Here is a 13849-nt window from a genome sequence, read left to right as displayed (position 1 = left end):
CACATCGTAAAACAACAATTACGAAATGTGTAGATTCGGTGGCGAACGCTGTTACCTGCAAACGCCGTCCCACAGGCTTTACAGTGAACGCAGTGCATAGAGCACAGTGCATTTTCATAGCGGAGCCACTCGAAGTCTTTCAACCACTCTCTCCGAAAACTGTACGCCTTCTGTTCGGCTGGTGGACCAACATTCACCACATGATCGCTATCACCAGCACCATTATTTGTAACTTTAGGTGGTTCACAAAAGAAATCGGTCAGTGTTCTTTTCATTTTCTCTCTTCTTCAGCCCTTTCTTTTTCTCGCGGTAGTAAGCGGAAAGCAGTGACAGAGATTGACAGCTAATATTAACCAATACAAAATCTGCATTAAAGATAAGAATGTAAAGATGAAGTTTAATTGGTTATGTAGCCTAACGTTTCATAGAACGGCAGACAGGTCACCGTATCATCACTCAGAAGGCACATACTCTGAATGTTTTTAGAGAAATGCAAACAGGTCGCACGACAACAATTATATGCACTCGCACAAATGCTCCCAAATATATTTTGAGGTCGCACGGATTAAATCTCGGGAGCATATGCGACCAAAATGGTCGCAATTTCGAGCCTTGTTAAGTGGATATTTGAATTAAATGTTTGGTCAATATTAAACAAGGATTTGATCATCCTGTAAGTGTTACAACAGCAATTACCAGGCATTTGGCGCCCTTTGCAGACATTTGTAATATGTAATGTACATAATTTGTTTATTTTGTATTACATTATGTATTTTAACAGTGTTATTCAATGAAACCATACAATTATTATTAATTAACCAATCATTATTGCCTCATTGTTTTTATATTATGCATTGTATGTCATTTTAAATGTTGTTGTTCGCTTAGGTCTGTTTTTATTACCACAAAAATATTATCTGAATACTTCGTAATTTATTATTTGAAGCGATTTGAAGTATCAAACCCATGGTTAATTTGTGGTTACCATTGCTACAAGAACCCTGATTTTTTTTTCGTAGTAATATTATGGTTAATTTTCATAAGGGAACATGGAAACTCTGAGAGAATATTAAAGGCAGATGCGGCGGTGATATTATTACCGACATTAAAAAACACTATACAAGTGTAACACTATACCAACATTAAAACACGTTATTAACACCAACAGCCAAAAAAGTTTAGAACGAACAAAATTATGAACGTACCTAAAAGTGATGCACGGGCTTCATCTTGGGCTTTTTTTTCTTTTTCTTATCTCGGCGCCGGACTACTGATGTCTTTTCCCGGGCATAGTTGTCCATCAGTTATGATCATTTGTAGTCAGCCGCAAACATGGCGCGGGCGCGGGAATGGTGCGTCACGTGTGGTAAAACACATTTTTTATAATTATGTATATGTTCATGTTTATATTTTTATTTACGTATATTACATATTAATATTAACATATACATCATCTTTTTAAGTGGGAGAACTTGCACAATTGGTGGCTGACTAAATACTTTTTTGCCCCACTGTATATATAGAACAAAAGTTTTTTTTGGTTTTTTTTAGCAATTGGGATGGTGCCCCCCCTGGGAGTTGGTGCCCTATGCAAACTGCGTACTCTGCGTATAGGGAGCGGCGGTACTGCTTGAGATCATTTACCTCCTGTTTCAGACCCATGAGGTTGTGGGCCAGGAATATGATGATCTCTGTGAGCTCTTTGTAGTCATAATTCTCGCTTGAGTCATGATTCAGTAGTACTCTGCCCTCCTTGTCCAGTTGATTTCGGCTCTGGTGCTGTAGGTTGTCAGCAACCCTGGGTAGAAGGGTGTTCCTCAACACCTGGCCAGTCCTTTTGGTCTGCCATCTGGGCAGTTAGACAGCATCTGCAACATTTTGCCAAACTTGTGTTGAGAGTAAGGGCCAGAGACCCAAGATCAAACAATATGTAGAGAGAGGTTTTACAGCTAGGTTTTGCCAGGTGTGGTTAGCTGGTGAAGTATTCTGTTATTATCTGCTAAGATAGGTTTGGGTCAGCATATGTTTGCTGAAAGGGGCGTAAGCAGAGTTCTGATTGATGACTTAAGACTGTTCTTATTGTCAAGTTATCAGTCCGAACTTACTGATCGTTCACAACAGGCTTGATCTCTGAGGAAGTTAGGTAGAGGAGGGAAAAGGAAGAGGAGAGCATTCCTATTCAGATTATGCTTATTAATTGGTGCTCAGGACTATAGTTATGCCCTAGTATTTGTCTAGATGACTTGTGTAACAGGGTCATAAAATTAGAGCACTTGTTGAAAATAAACAAATCAAGAATAAAAATGTCTCTGGTTCCTTTTGAGATTCAGAGAGAACATCAAACCAAAGCGAAACAAATGGTGAAAAATGTAAACAGATTAAATAAATGAAAGGTTTAAAAATAGCTGACTGCTATTACTAAAACAGGGGAATCGATCTGAAATTAGGAACAATCAGTAACACTAGTGATTAACCGTAAGGTTTGTGTTGGGCAACACAACACGGCTGGATACAGCTGCTGCGTAATCAGCTCCCATGCCTAGACCATACCATGTGTGTGTCCCGCCCTCCGTAGCGTGTTTATTCACTGTGCTATTAAAAACCCCCAATAACTTAATTCTTCTCTATATAAACAGTTCAAATTTAATTAAATTTAGATTTAATTAAGTAGTAACTGAGCAATAGCATTCAGGAAGGATACATCTAAGAATGTTACATTAGCTGAGAAGAATTGAAGATGAGGAAACAGAGAATAGAGCAAGTGAAAAATCAGAATCCAGGGATTAGGTTAAAAGGTTAGTTCACCCAAAAATGAAAATTGGCTTGTGTTTTACTCACCCTCGAAGCATCCTAGATGTATATGACTTTGTTCTTTCAGATGAATCCAGTCTTAGTTATATTAAAAATTGTCCTGGCTATTCCAAGCTCTATCGTTGCAGTCAGCGGGTGTTGCAGTTGAACTATCCACAAGTCGTCAAATAAAGTGCGCAAATTCATAATAAAACGTGCTTCACATGGCTCCGGGGGGTGAATAAAGGCCTTCTGTAGTGAATCCATGCATTTTTGTAAGAAAAATATCCATATTTCAAACGTAATAAACACTTTTCTCTCACTTCCATTATCTTTCATATGCAGAAGGCGTTCCGGCGGAAGGTGTATGACGTATGCACAGCGCGCGCGCCTCTGAGATATGCTAGTCTCGCGAGTTTGTTTATAGGAGCAAAGGAAGCAAAGTTTCCTTACTTTAGAAAAGGAAAACCTCTTGGCTTATATTTAAATCCTCCAACATTTTTCTTTGCAAATCTTTGGTTTGTACTTCTAATTCGTGACCGGCGTTTTGTTTTGTCTCTCCGCATTCGTCACTAATCACGCAACGGCAACGTGCTACGTCATCCGCCGGCTTCGCGTATGACAGTTGGCGGAAGTGATATAAAAGTGTTTATTACGTTTGAAATATGGATATTGTTCTCCCAAAAAAACCGCATGGATTCACTACAGAAGACCTTTATTCACTCCCCGGAGCCGTGTTAAGCACGTTTTATTATGAATGCGCGCACTTTATTTGACAACTTGTGGACTGTTCAACTGCAACGCCCACTGACTGCAATGATAGAGCTTGGAATAGCCAGGACCATTTTTAATATAACTCTGACTGGATTCGTCTGAAACAAGAAAGTGATATACACCTAGGATGCTTCGAGGGTGAGTAAAACACAAGCCAATTTTCATTTTTTAGTGAACTAACCCTTTAAGTTCACATTACTTCACACTGCATACACACAAGCTGTATTTAAAAGCTTCAAGTTAAGGATGCTAACCTTCAATTGGTAAAGCTATTCGGTAGCTTAGCCTAAGATGAAACGATGCTAAGTCGTGTTAGCTTAGCCACTTAAGGTGGATTTTTTCAAATATAGCGCCACCAGGTGGAGTTATATGGAATTAGCACTTCCTGTGACATGTCGTTGTCATGGTAACCAATGCATGCCAGTGCAATTCAAGCAGTTTAGTGTCTGCCTATTTCAAAGAAGTTGCCCACAGTTTTAAAATGTGGTGCTTTCAGTCCATCAAGACTTGTTGCATTAAATAAGCACTTCTGTGAGTGCTTCTCTAATTTAATCATAAGTTTCTTGCACTTGTTTATAGAATAACAAACAGATTTACCGTAAATTTAAGTGTATTTTGTAGGTTTTTTTTGTAGTTTTTTTTATAGGTTTAAGCGTATAGTGTAGTTATGTTTGCCTCACACATGAATACTGAAGTATTACACCTTTAGTTTCACTCAGCGTGTGAAACACAGAGTTGATCACCAGGTTGCTGTGCTTGTATATACGCAGTCAAAGTTTAAATTAATTTCATCAATCTAATTATAATATACAAGGCCTTTATGCTGTAGAAAGAGGAGCATCACTCAAATTTCTATAACACTGTACTGAGATTTATTCATCAGAAACAGTTTAAACAATACTGCAATTTTGTGATTTCTTCACTAAAGCAGATTCTGCATTATGGTACAGTTTGGACATGCTGCTGAGCTGAGTTTCCTTCGTCAAAACAGACTTACGCTTTAATACTGAAATTAGGGTTTCTTTGCTAAAATCAGATTAACTTTACACGGATACCATTTAAGCACAAAGTGCATAAATACTCATAATAGAGATGCCAATTCAAGCCACTATTTTATCTGCATTGTCATAACCCGGCTCAAAGATTATGACCAAAAAAGAGGGAAGCAGGGGTTGAATCAAAATATAACAAATTTAACAAACAAAATAATTAAACAAACGCCGGCCAAACGCAACATAAAAAGGTGGTGCGCAGGAGACACACACACACACACACACAAGTGGGAAGCTTTTATAATGAGGGAAGACTCCGGGCCCAGGTGTCCTCCATCTGCATTCGGACTGCAGCACCGTGCCACTGAAACACAAAACCACACAGCAGGCAGGTATGCAGGCCATCACACACAACCCCCCCCCCAATAAGAAAGGGGTCCCAAAGGGAAAACCCGGCAACAACAAATAACTTACAAAACACTCAAACTAAACTCAAAACAATTACAACCATTACAAAAATTCAAACACCCCACTTACCCTATTTAAAAGGAAGAGGCTACTAAACCTTAACCACCACTGTTCTGACCCTCAACATCTCCCAATCCTACTTCTGGTTCAGCAACCGGTGCACCTGGGAAGCAATTTAAGAATCCAGAAGAGGCAGAATACACAGAGGACAAAAACAGTTATGCTAAAGGCATTCTAGACAGCGCATCTGCAATCACGATGGACCTGGACACAGCTACACCTCCTGAATTTTCGGCTTCACTGAAGGCACCTGCCCCTGTCCGAATACACGGCCAAGATAAGCCACAGTCGGCTTCGCAAACTCACACTTTGCGAGGTTGACCGTGAGCTTTGCCTCCGCCACACGTGTAAAAAGTTCCCGCATACGTTCTAAGTGAATAGTAATACTATTAATTAACTGTATCAATTGTGCCGCACGCTCCGCTGGCAAATAAGCAAACATTTTTCCCAAGTTAGCCAAAGTCTGTGAGTTTTTAAAACAATCTATAGACATTTGTTCTACCTCATCCAATGCATTTTCAATGTCTATATAATCAGATTTAACTGGAGCTGGATCAGCGTCACATACCGCATGAGTGTGAGCTACAGTAGAGCAAAGTGCATGAGCAAAATAAGGTTTAAAAGATTAACGTGTCAAAGCTGTGTGCTCTTTCTACGTTCAGGCGTTGAAATTAAATGGTTTTGCTCGGACACCTGCTTCACAACCATATAGGGGCCTGCAAACTTTGCCTGAAAAGGAGAACTAACCACTGTAAACAGAGCTATTACCTGGTCACTCGGACTAAACATGCGTCGCTCAGGAAAAAATGAAATCGTGGTATGACAGGCATGCTGAGACAACGCCAGTTTTTCTTTTGCTAGCATCCCAGCCGTAAAAAGGCGATGTCGAAACCCATTCACAAAATCTATCAGGTTAACAGGAGGTTCCACATCCTTCCAATTATCTGCCAATGCTCCCAATGAACCACGCACTTTATGCGCAAACACAAGCTCATTCGGGGAAAACCCCAAGCTTTCTTGTGTAACTTCTCTAGCTGCAAGCATTAACCAGGGAAGACCTTCCTCCCAGTCCTTACCCAGCACAGTGCAATAAGCTCGTAACTGGGATTTTAATGTTTGGTGGAAGCGTTCTAACGCCCCTTGGCTCTGAGCATGATAGGCAGAGGCTTGGACATGATGGACACGAAGTTGTTTTAAAACCTGACCGAACATATGAGAGGAAGAATTAGATCCTTGATCTGATTGAACAATCTTTGGGATACCAAAAATTGAAATAAACTGGCAGAGTGCACGAACCACAGACCTGGTAGTTATAGTGTGCAAGGGATATGCCGCCGGATAACGGGTGCTCCAACACCTCACTGTTAGCAGGTAATTTGCACCAGACTTCGATCTAGGCAAAGGGCCCACACAGTCAACTATAAGAGGTTCAAAAGGCTGACTCACTGCAGGAATAGGAAACAATGGTGTAGGTTTTAACGTTTGGTTCAGCTTCCCTGTGACTTGACATGTATGACAAGTTTTAATATAAGCGGACCCGTCCTTTTTAACACGAGGCCAAAAGACATGCCTCAACACTCTGTCATACGTTTTATTAATGCCCGAGTGACCAGAATCATTGTGTGCCACCTTGAGAACTGCATCACGAAATTTTGATGGCAACACAATCTGAAAAACAGTGTTTCCAAGGACTTTATAATCAACCCATTTTCTCACCAACAGAGAGTTCTGGTGAAAATATCCACTGGCACTTTCCTCTACCTCAGTGTCGGGTTTAACAAGTTGAAACAACTCCAATAAAGAGGAATCCGCCTGTTGCTCCGAGACCAGCTCACTGTGAGATACAAAGGAAAATAAGACAAAGGCAAGGAAAATTTCTCCAAAGGTTTATTCAAACTAAACCATGCAGCAGAATCTGCATTCAATTTTATGCGCAACATAGCGTGCGTTACTGCACAGGCAGTAAAAACTTCAGAAAAATCCTGCCCGCCTAATCCCGGTCCCGATCTAACAGAAATTTTTGCTCCACCACGACAGATGGTGAAATATCAGAACAAACCCAATCACCTGCTAGTTTGTTCAAATGTTAAATTTGAAGTCAACATGGAAAGCAAAGGTAATGAAACAGACGATTTTTCTGATAAAATCTCTTTCAATTAAATTACTACTCAAAATAGAATTTTGTCGTTCTTTAAGCATATTACTGCTGACATCAATACCATAATGTTCAGCTATTTTAAGAAGCTGCTCTTTTGTGCAGAGATCTAATAATGCTTCTGATGGAGATGCTATAAATTCCTCTACCGTAGACATTTTAACCATGTGCAAGAAATATCAACCACAATTAATAGCACTCAATCTATAGCACAAAAATAAGGTGTGCCTCTCTAACTAACTACCTCAACCCCAAAACTACCTAAATAAAACTCAACCCTGGTCTTCATGCGGCTACTGATGGTGGTTCCATTATGCACAAAACCTGACGGATAAGAAAAGCAACCAGAAACTGGCAACTCTCCTAAACCCACGGAAGTGCCCCTGAGACAACTGCTCTGTGCACTTTCACCGCAACACTACACAAACAAACCAGGCGAAACCCAAAGGAGTAACGCCACTAAACTTAACAGAGAAGCACCTTATTAAAAAATTAGTTTAATTTAGAATACTTACAGTACTTACCTAGATTTTCACCCACCCTGGTCAAACATCGCATTCATGGATGAGCCCCCATTTGGCATAACCCGGCTCAAAGATTATGACAAAAAAGAGGGAAGCAGGGGTTGAATCAAAATATAATACATTTATTTAACAAACGAAATAATAATTAAACCCAAACGCAACATAAAAAGGTGGTGCGTGGGAGAGACAAACTCCCCCCCCCCCCCCCCACACACACACACACACACACCGAGGCACTTAATTTGTTGGGTGTCATGAGGGGATTCTTGGTGTTCTGAATGCAGCATCTGAATCGCTTTCATCTTTTACACACAGTCTCTCTTATGCTCTTTTCTTCTAAGCGCACACACAAATATCAAATTCACTTTAAAAAAAACATGCAAAAACACGTTTTAAAAAAAAAAAAAAAAACCCCCCCCCCCCCCCCCCACACACACACACACACACACACACACACACACACACACACACAAACAAACAACAACAACAGGGAAAAGTGGGAAGCTTTTATAATGAGGGAAGACTCCGGGCCCAGGTGTCCTCCATCTGCATTCGGACTGCAGCCCCGCCCCACTGAAACACAAAAACAAACAAAACCACAAAGCAGGCAGGTATGCAGGCCGTCACAGCATATAAACAAGCCAGCAAATAGGGAAACAAATGCGTATCGCAAGTCACGCCCTATTCTTATTTGGATTATCAAACACCCACTTTTAGGTTGACAGTGTTTTAAACTCATAACCTTTGTTTTATCATGCCCACATTGTTCTCCACCATTATATGTAGCAAATTAGCTCAAAAGGGAAATATTTATAATTAATTATGACTGGTTATACTTAATAATAAATATTTAGATTAGATTTTAGAATTAACTGTAGCAGAATCAATATTACAATTATTTGATCTGTCTGTCCACCGAGCAGACAATATAATAATTGATTAATTCTAGGAAATATTTTTTTCCTGGCCAAGGAAGAATAGCTTTCCTACTTTATGCAGTACTAGCAGTAATTTAGCATGTAACAAGGATCAACATTCAGTGACTCAGAATTGTGAGCAGCACACAGAGACAATCAGTTGTGAATATAAGGGATTTAATAAATTAAACTATAGCTAACATACAACTACATTAAGCAAAACACATATATACAGAATGAAGGAAAGTAAGGAAGAGAGAGAGGAGAGCAAAAGAATGGCAGTATTTCACATCGATTAACCACAACCTAATGAGAATCATCAGAGAATCAAAAATCACCTTAAAAAGAGCCTCAAACTTAAACACGCTTCTAAATAATTGTAAATGTAAATGGTAAATTACTTGCATTGGCTTTATTGCTGAACAAGAGTCCTGATGCGGTAGGCACAGAAGTTCTTGATTAGTTCTTTAGGAGTGAGCTGGAGGTTTTCCTCTGGTTCTTCTGAAGATAGGAAAGTCCACAGGTAATCGGCAAAGTTACTTGAAGATAAAAAGCCGCCGGAAAATCAAGAGGAGAGTTTTGAGGAGTCTTGGAGAGTGTCCGTCTCAAGAAGAAGGGTTTTGAGCAAAGATTAGTCTGAGTTAATGACTTTTAATAGTTCCTAGTCACGCCCACCTTTTGGGTGGAATGGCCAATACCAGGCGTGAATTTTTGAGCGGGAGAAGTTTTCTTTGTCTCCATTTATGGCCCATTTGCATGTTTATGGCTGGTCTGCAGGACTGGTGCAGTTTTACCCAAAATATAGTACAAATAGTATGATGCATTTCACAATCACATAGTGCACATCATTGTTTGAGGAATAAAGAGCAGATCATTTTGATACAAGAAAGAAACATCTAGAAGATATTAAACCAGAGGTTGCACCTGAATATACACCTGAATATAAGCATTTAGAGCTTAACTAATACAAATAGCGAGTGGTAACTAAGGCTAATATAATAGGGAAACATATAAACAACACATGCATAAACCAGATACATTTATAACTGATTAATTGTAGTCTAAACAAAGAAAACATCTTTGTGTGTGTTATGTGTATTGTGAGCATGGGGGTAGTTCGCTGGCCATCAAACATTTGGTGCCAGGTACTGAGGATGACTGTCTCCCAGGACATTGGAATGTGTTTGAAGTCAGATGGGGAGGCGAGAGCGGTGAACTGTTTAGCATCTCCTTGATAGTAGGGGGAACCATTGGCAATTTAGCACCCATATAAATGTAGAATGTGGGGCCATGTCTGTAATTTATTTGCAAATGACAAAACGATCATCAGTGATCCTAAGCAGATGCTACAGTTTCCTTTGCAAAAACAGGTTTTATGAAGCACATTACCCCCAGAATCCTATTTTACTATATGCCATAGCACTTTTCTTGATTATTGACTTAATTATGTTTCATTTTTATGTTTGTCTAAGTAGCAATATACAAAATGGCATACGCAAATTAGACCAAATATCACATTTTGTGTTCTATACAATCAGTTTTTTTCTTTCAGGAGACACAAGACTCTATAAATTGTAAAATCCATGTGGTTTATTACAATCTAAAACAGAATTCACATCCTCCAGCTTTATATCATTCCATTTATGTGCATAATTTTTTTTTCCGTCCCCTGCATCACCTCTGCATTAGCATACTGCCTGCCTCCTGGAGATGAGACGCGAGCTGTGCTGCTAGCTGCTGCTGTCTGATCTTCAGAATGTGAAACAAAGAAATAGCTGTTTATAAACACAGCACTGTAATAATATCCATATATATTTACTGATACACCTCCTGTACTGTACTTTACTGTCAATACATAGTTTATCAGATTGTTTGCGGTGCTTTCACGTTTCAAACTGATTATAATTATATCACAAACCTGAATATAAGCACTATAAATACTTGTAGATGCGCTTATCAGCTGCACGTCCTGTCCTCTCCACGGTCTCTGGCTGTTCTTCATTTCTTCAGCTTTTTGTTTCGCTTTCAAAGATTACTTTTATCCGTGCCATTGCCTTTCAGCGCCATTATCGCCTTCAAACAGTCCGTAACTACAAGACCCACGCTCAATACAGCTCCAGCGCTGACCCGGAACCTCCCTCTCTCCCTCCTGTCTATTGACCCAGAGGTATCAAATTGCACGGCTCTGAGTGGCCAGCGCTTGATCTGCGAGTAATCTAACCTACTGCAGCCCACTGAGCAGCCCAGGGTTGTAAAAGATAAGAGCCGCTGCTATGATTTGGAGAGCGCGTGCTTGCCAAAAGGGCATCTTTTTTTCTCAGGTGCGCTTCTGCGACATAACAAAATATCTCTCACCAATGGAAGCACGCAGAGACGTGAAAATGGTCTCGATTGAAAGAAGAGATCCTAATCTAAAAGATATTATAGAGTTTGTGGCTGTTTGCGGCTGACTGAAGCAGTAGTGCGAGTAGGAATGTGACGCATTTCAATTTTTCCTCCGAGGTATCAAATTTCACATCGTGATTCTGTTGAAGATCATTCGATCTGTGATTGTCACACAATGAGCTTTCTTGTGATATATGATGACTGTTTTGTGAAAAATATAAAAAGTACACATTCTTTGGAAAAATTATTCACAATCATTAGGCGGAAATTCATGTGTGGGACGAATACATTTCTAAGCTTAATTTTACTACTTTATGTATCATAAAACCAAACGTAATTATTATTCTTTGTAAAGATGAGACTAAGCTTTCAAATGATACCATATATGGGCTGATACCATATAAGCAAGGCTTTGAAAATGAAGCATAAACACTTTTAATGTGGTTTTGGACCCTTATCTGGGGCCGCAGAGATTTAAGCATGCCATCTACAAATACTAAGTTGTTGTTAGCAACATTAACAAGTCATTGACTTGTGACTTGCTTTAATAAATATTTGAGACATTCTTGAAGTGGGAGAAAAAGCATGATTTAATGGTTTTCTTTGTTTTTTTATTACTGACTATTTGCTTGTATGTTTTAAAGATTATTTATATTTATATAGTTGAAAAACTGCTCCATGTCTCCCGTGAATGTTTTTCTTTGAGGAGAAGAACCCTCAATTACCTACTTTGGTTGTCTCTCTGATACAGGAAGTTATATGAATCAAAAAGGAATCATGGGAAATGTGGGTTTGCTGGTGATCACGGATATGACAATAAGATCAACAGCATGCAGGTTTGTGTTTGAATTGCAATTTTCGTAGATGTTGCTGAAAATATTGTGTTAAACTTTTTGGTACTTTAGTGACTGACTTTGATCTTCTTTTCAGACCATTTTCCTTGGATATGGACCATCTTTCAAATTCAAGACAAAAATTCCACCTTTTGAGAATATTGAGCTTTATAATGTCATGTGTGGTGAGAAAATCTCTATTTTTCATTCTGTAGTAATCCTCACTAATCCTGATTACTGCATTAATTTTGAGTTTCCGTACAAAAGCACTGATCTCGATTCATAATTTTGCATAATGTTCAGGGTCGCCAGGTCTGCATGACAGGGACAGGTAAATGGTGCTCATAATATAAACACTTCCAAAGCATAAAAAAAATTCACAAGTTAAGCGCCATTAAAAAAAAAAAAACCTGAGCTTGACTGCCAATCGACATCTTTGTGAATAAATGAAATTAGAGCTGAGACAGGACAGGCTTTAAGGAATTTGGTTGAATAATAAATACAAAAACGCATACAGCAGCATTTTTATTACCCATAATGATCTTCTGCTTGCACATTATTTTTCAATATCAATCAATGTATTAATGCATTAGTGGAGAGGAGAGTAAAGTGTGTATGTGACCCCCTCTGTCTGGCGTCAAGAATCAATTATGTATGATATGAATTTATTAAAAGCAGATTATGTAATATAAATGTAATTAAAATTAAAATAAATTAATTTCTATTTAGAAATAAAAATACCCACAGCAAATATGTAAAAGTTGTTCAATACCATAAAAATGCATACTTGGCAACTCTAATAACTCTTGATTGTTTAATACTTTACAGTGGGTGTCAGCACATAAGATTTTTTGCCTCTGTGTTTCCCAGATCTCCTTGGTTTGAAGCCTGCCCCTAATAATGGTACCCATGGTAGCCTTAACCAGCTTTTGAGGGCCCCTGTATACATACCCAGCATGCCTGAAGAAGTGTGCAAGCCAAACCCTGTAGGACCAGTCACAGCTCTTAATGATGACCTGGGCTGCACCTGTGAAGACAAGGTTAGCAATAGAGTATTTTTAGATCTTAATAAATCCTGTTACATGGCTATTAGGAAATGTTTATTCTGAACACTTATAATAATAGGTTTGTTAAGGTGAAAATTACTATTACTGCTATTACTGTTGTTCATGCTTACTCTAATATTTAGCTTTGGTGTGTAACTCAACACTTTTTTTATCTGGCGGACAAAAAAAAACAAACTACTCAAGTAGTTTCACTGAAGTCGGGACCCATATCATATTTTGGGGCCACTTGGGACTACTCAGCAGCATGCTAGCAACCACATAGAGCACCATTGCAATCACATAGCAACCATGGACAAGCATTACTTTCTTGCGAAATTATAGTTTCAAGAATATTTGTTTCTATTGAAAAATTGACAGTTCAGGAATATTGTGCACCGTTTTATGATTGTAGTTTTAATGAAGAGGTGGATGACTAGATTCTAAAGTCTTTACTGTTGCATCTTACATACTATCAGTTATTGCTCATAAAGTCTATGCTTCATGTCCATGTACTAGAGATGCACGGGATGAGCTAAAATGTCACCCGAATTCACTGCTTCAAATAAATTATTCACCTGTCACCCACCTGCACCTATATTTTTCTCTGATTTAGATAACCGACCCGACCCGCACCCGATCGTCACATTACAATGATTCTAATTAGACTAATTCTTAGTTTTGCATGATGATATGATGAATGGATAGTTCATTTGTAACAGCAGATTCAGTGACGTGAGTGAGAGCTGAACTGTGCATCGCTGCACACGTCTGTGGCGCGGCGCTGATCCCGGCCGCTCTAGTCAGTGCTTGCGTTTATACAAGCTGCGCTGCTGCACTTTTCTGAAGCATCCCAAAATCTTGTGGTCTCGCGAATCCAGTTGAATTATAAATCCATTTAATTATAA

At 39.0% G+C, this 13849-nt stretch overlaps 1 protein-coding gene across 2 annotated transcripts in view; it reads left to right on the top strand.

The window, feature by feature from the left end:
- LOC107574906 (ectonucleotide pyrophosphatase/phosphodiesterase family member 2-like) overlaps nt 1-13571 on the top strand; it is a 47819-nt gene extending 34248 nt beyond the window's left edge. For both annotated transcript variants that reach the window (XM_016261330.1, XM_016261329.1), the window contains 3 exons: nt 11817-11901; nt 11996-12083; nt 12769-13571. In XM_016261330.1, coding sequence (XP_016116816.1) covers nt 11817-11901; nt 11996-12083; nt 12769-13007 — 412 coding nt within the window. In that variant the 3' untranslated portion in view covers nt 13008-13571. The remainder of the gene's footprint in view (nt 1-11816; nt 11902-11995; nt 12084-12768) is intronic.
- Nucleotides 13572-13849: the final 278 nt, after the last annotated feature.

Source organism: Sinocyclocheilus grahami, unplaced genomic scaffold, assembly GCF_001515645.1.
Source record: "Sinocyclocheilus grahami isolate Dianchi unplaced genomic scaffold, SAMN03320097.WGS_v1.1 scaffold2381.1, whole genome shotgun sequence".
In the NCBI taxonomy this organism is placed as follows: Eukaryota; Metazoa; Chordata; class Actinopteri; order Cypriniformes; family Cyprinidae; genus Sinocyclocheilus; species Sinocyclocheilus grahami.
Note: the sequence above shows the minus strand (reverse complement) of the source record. Positions and strands in the feature narration are given on the sequence as shown.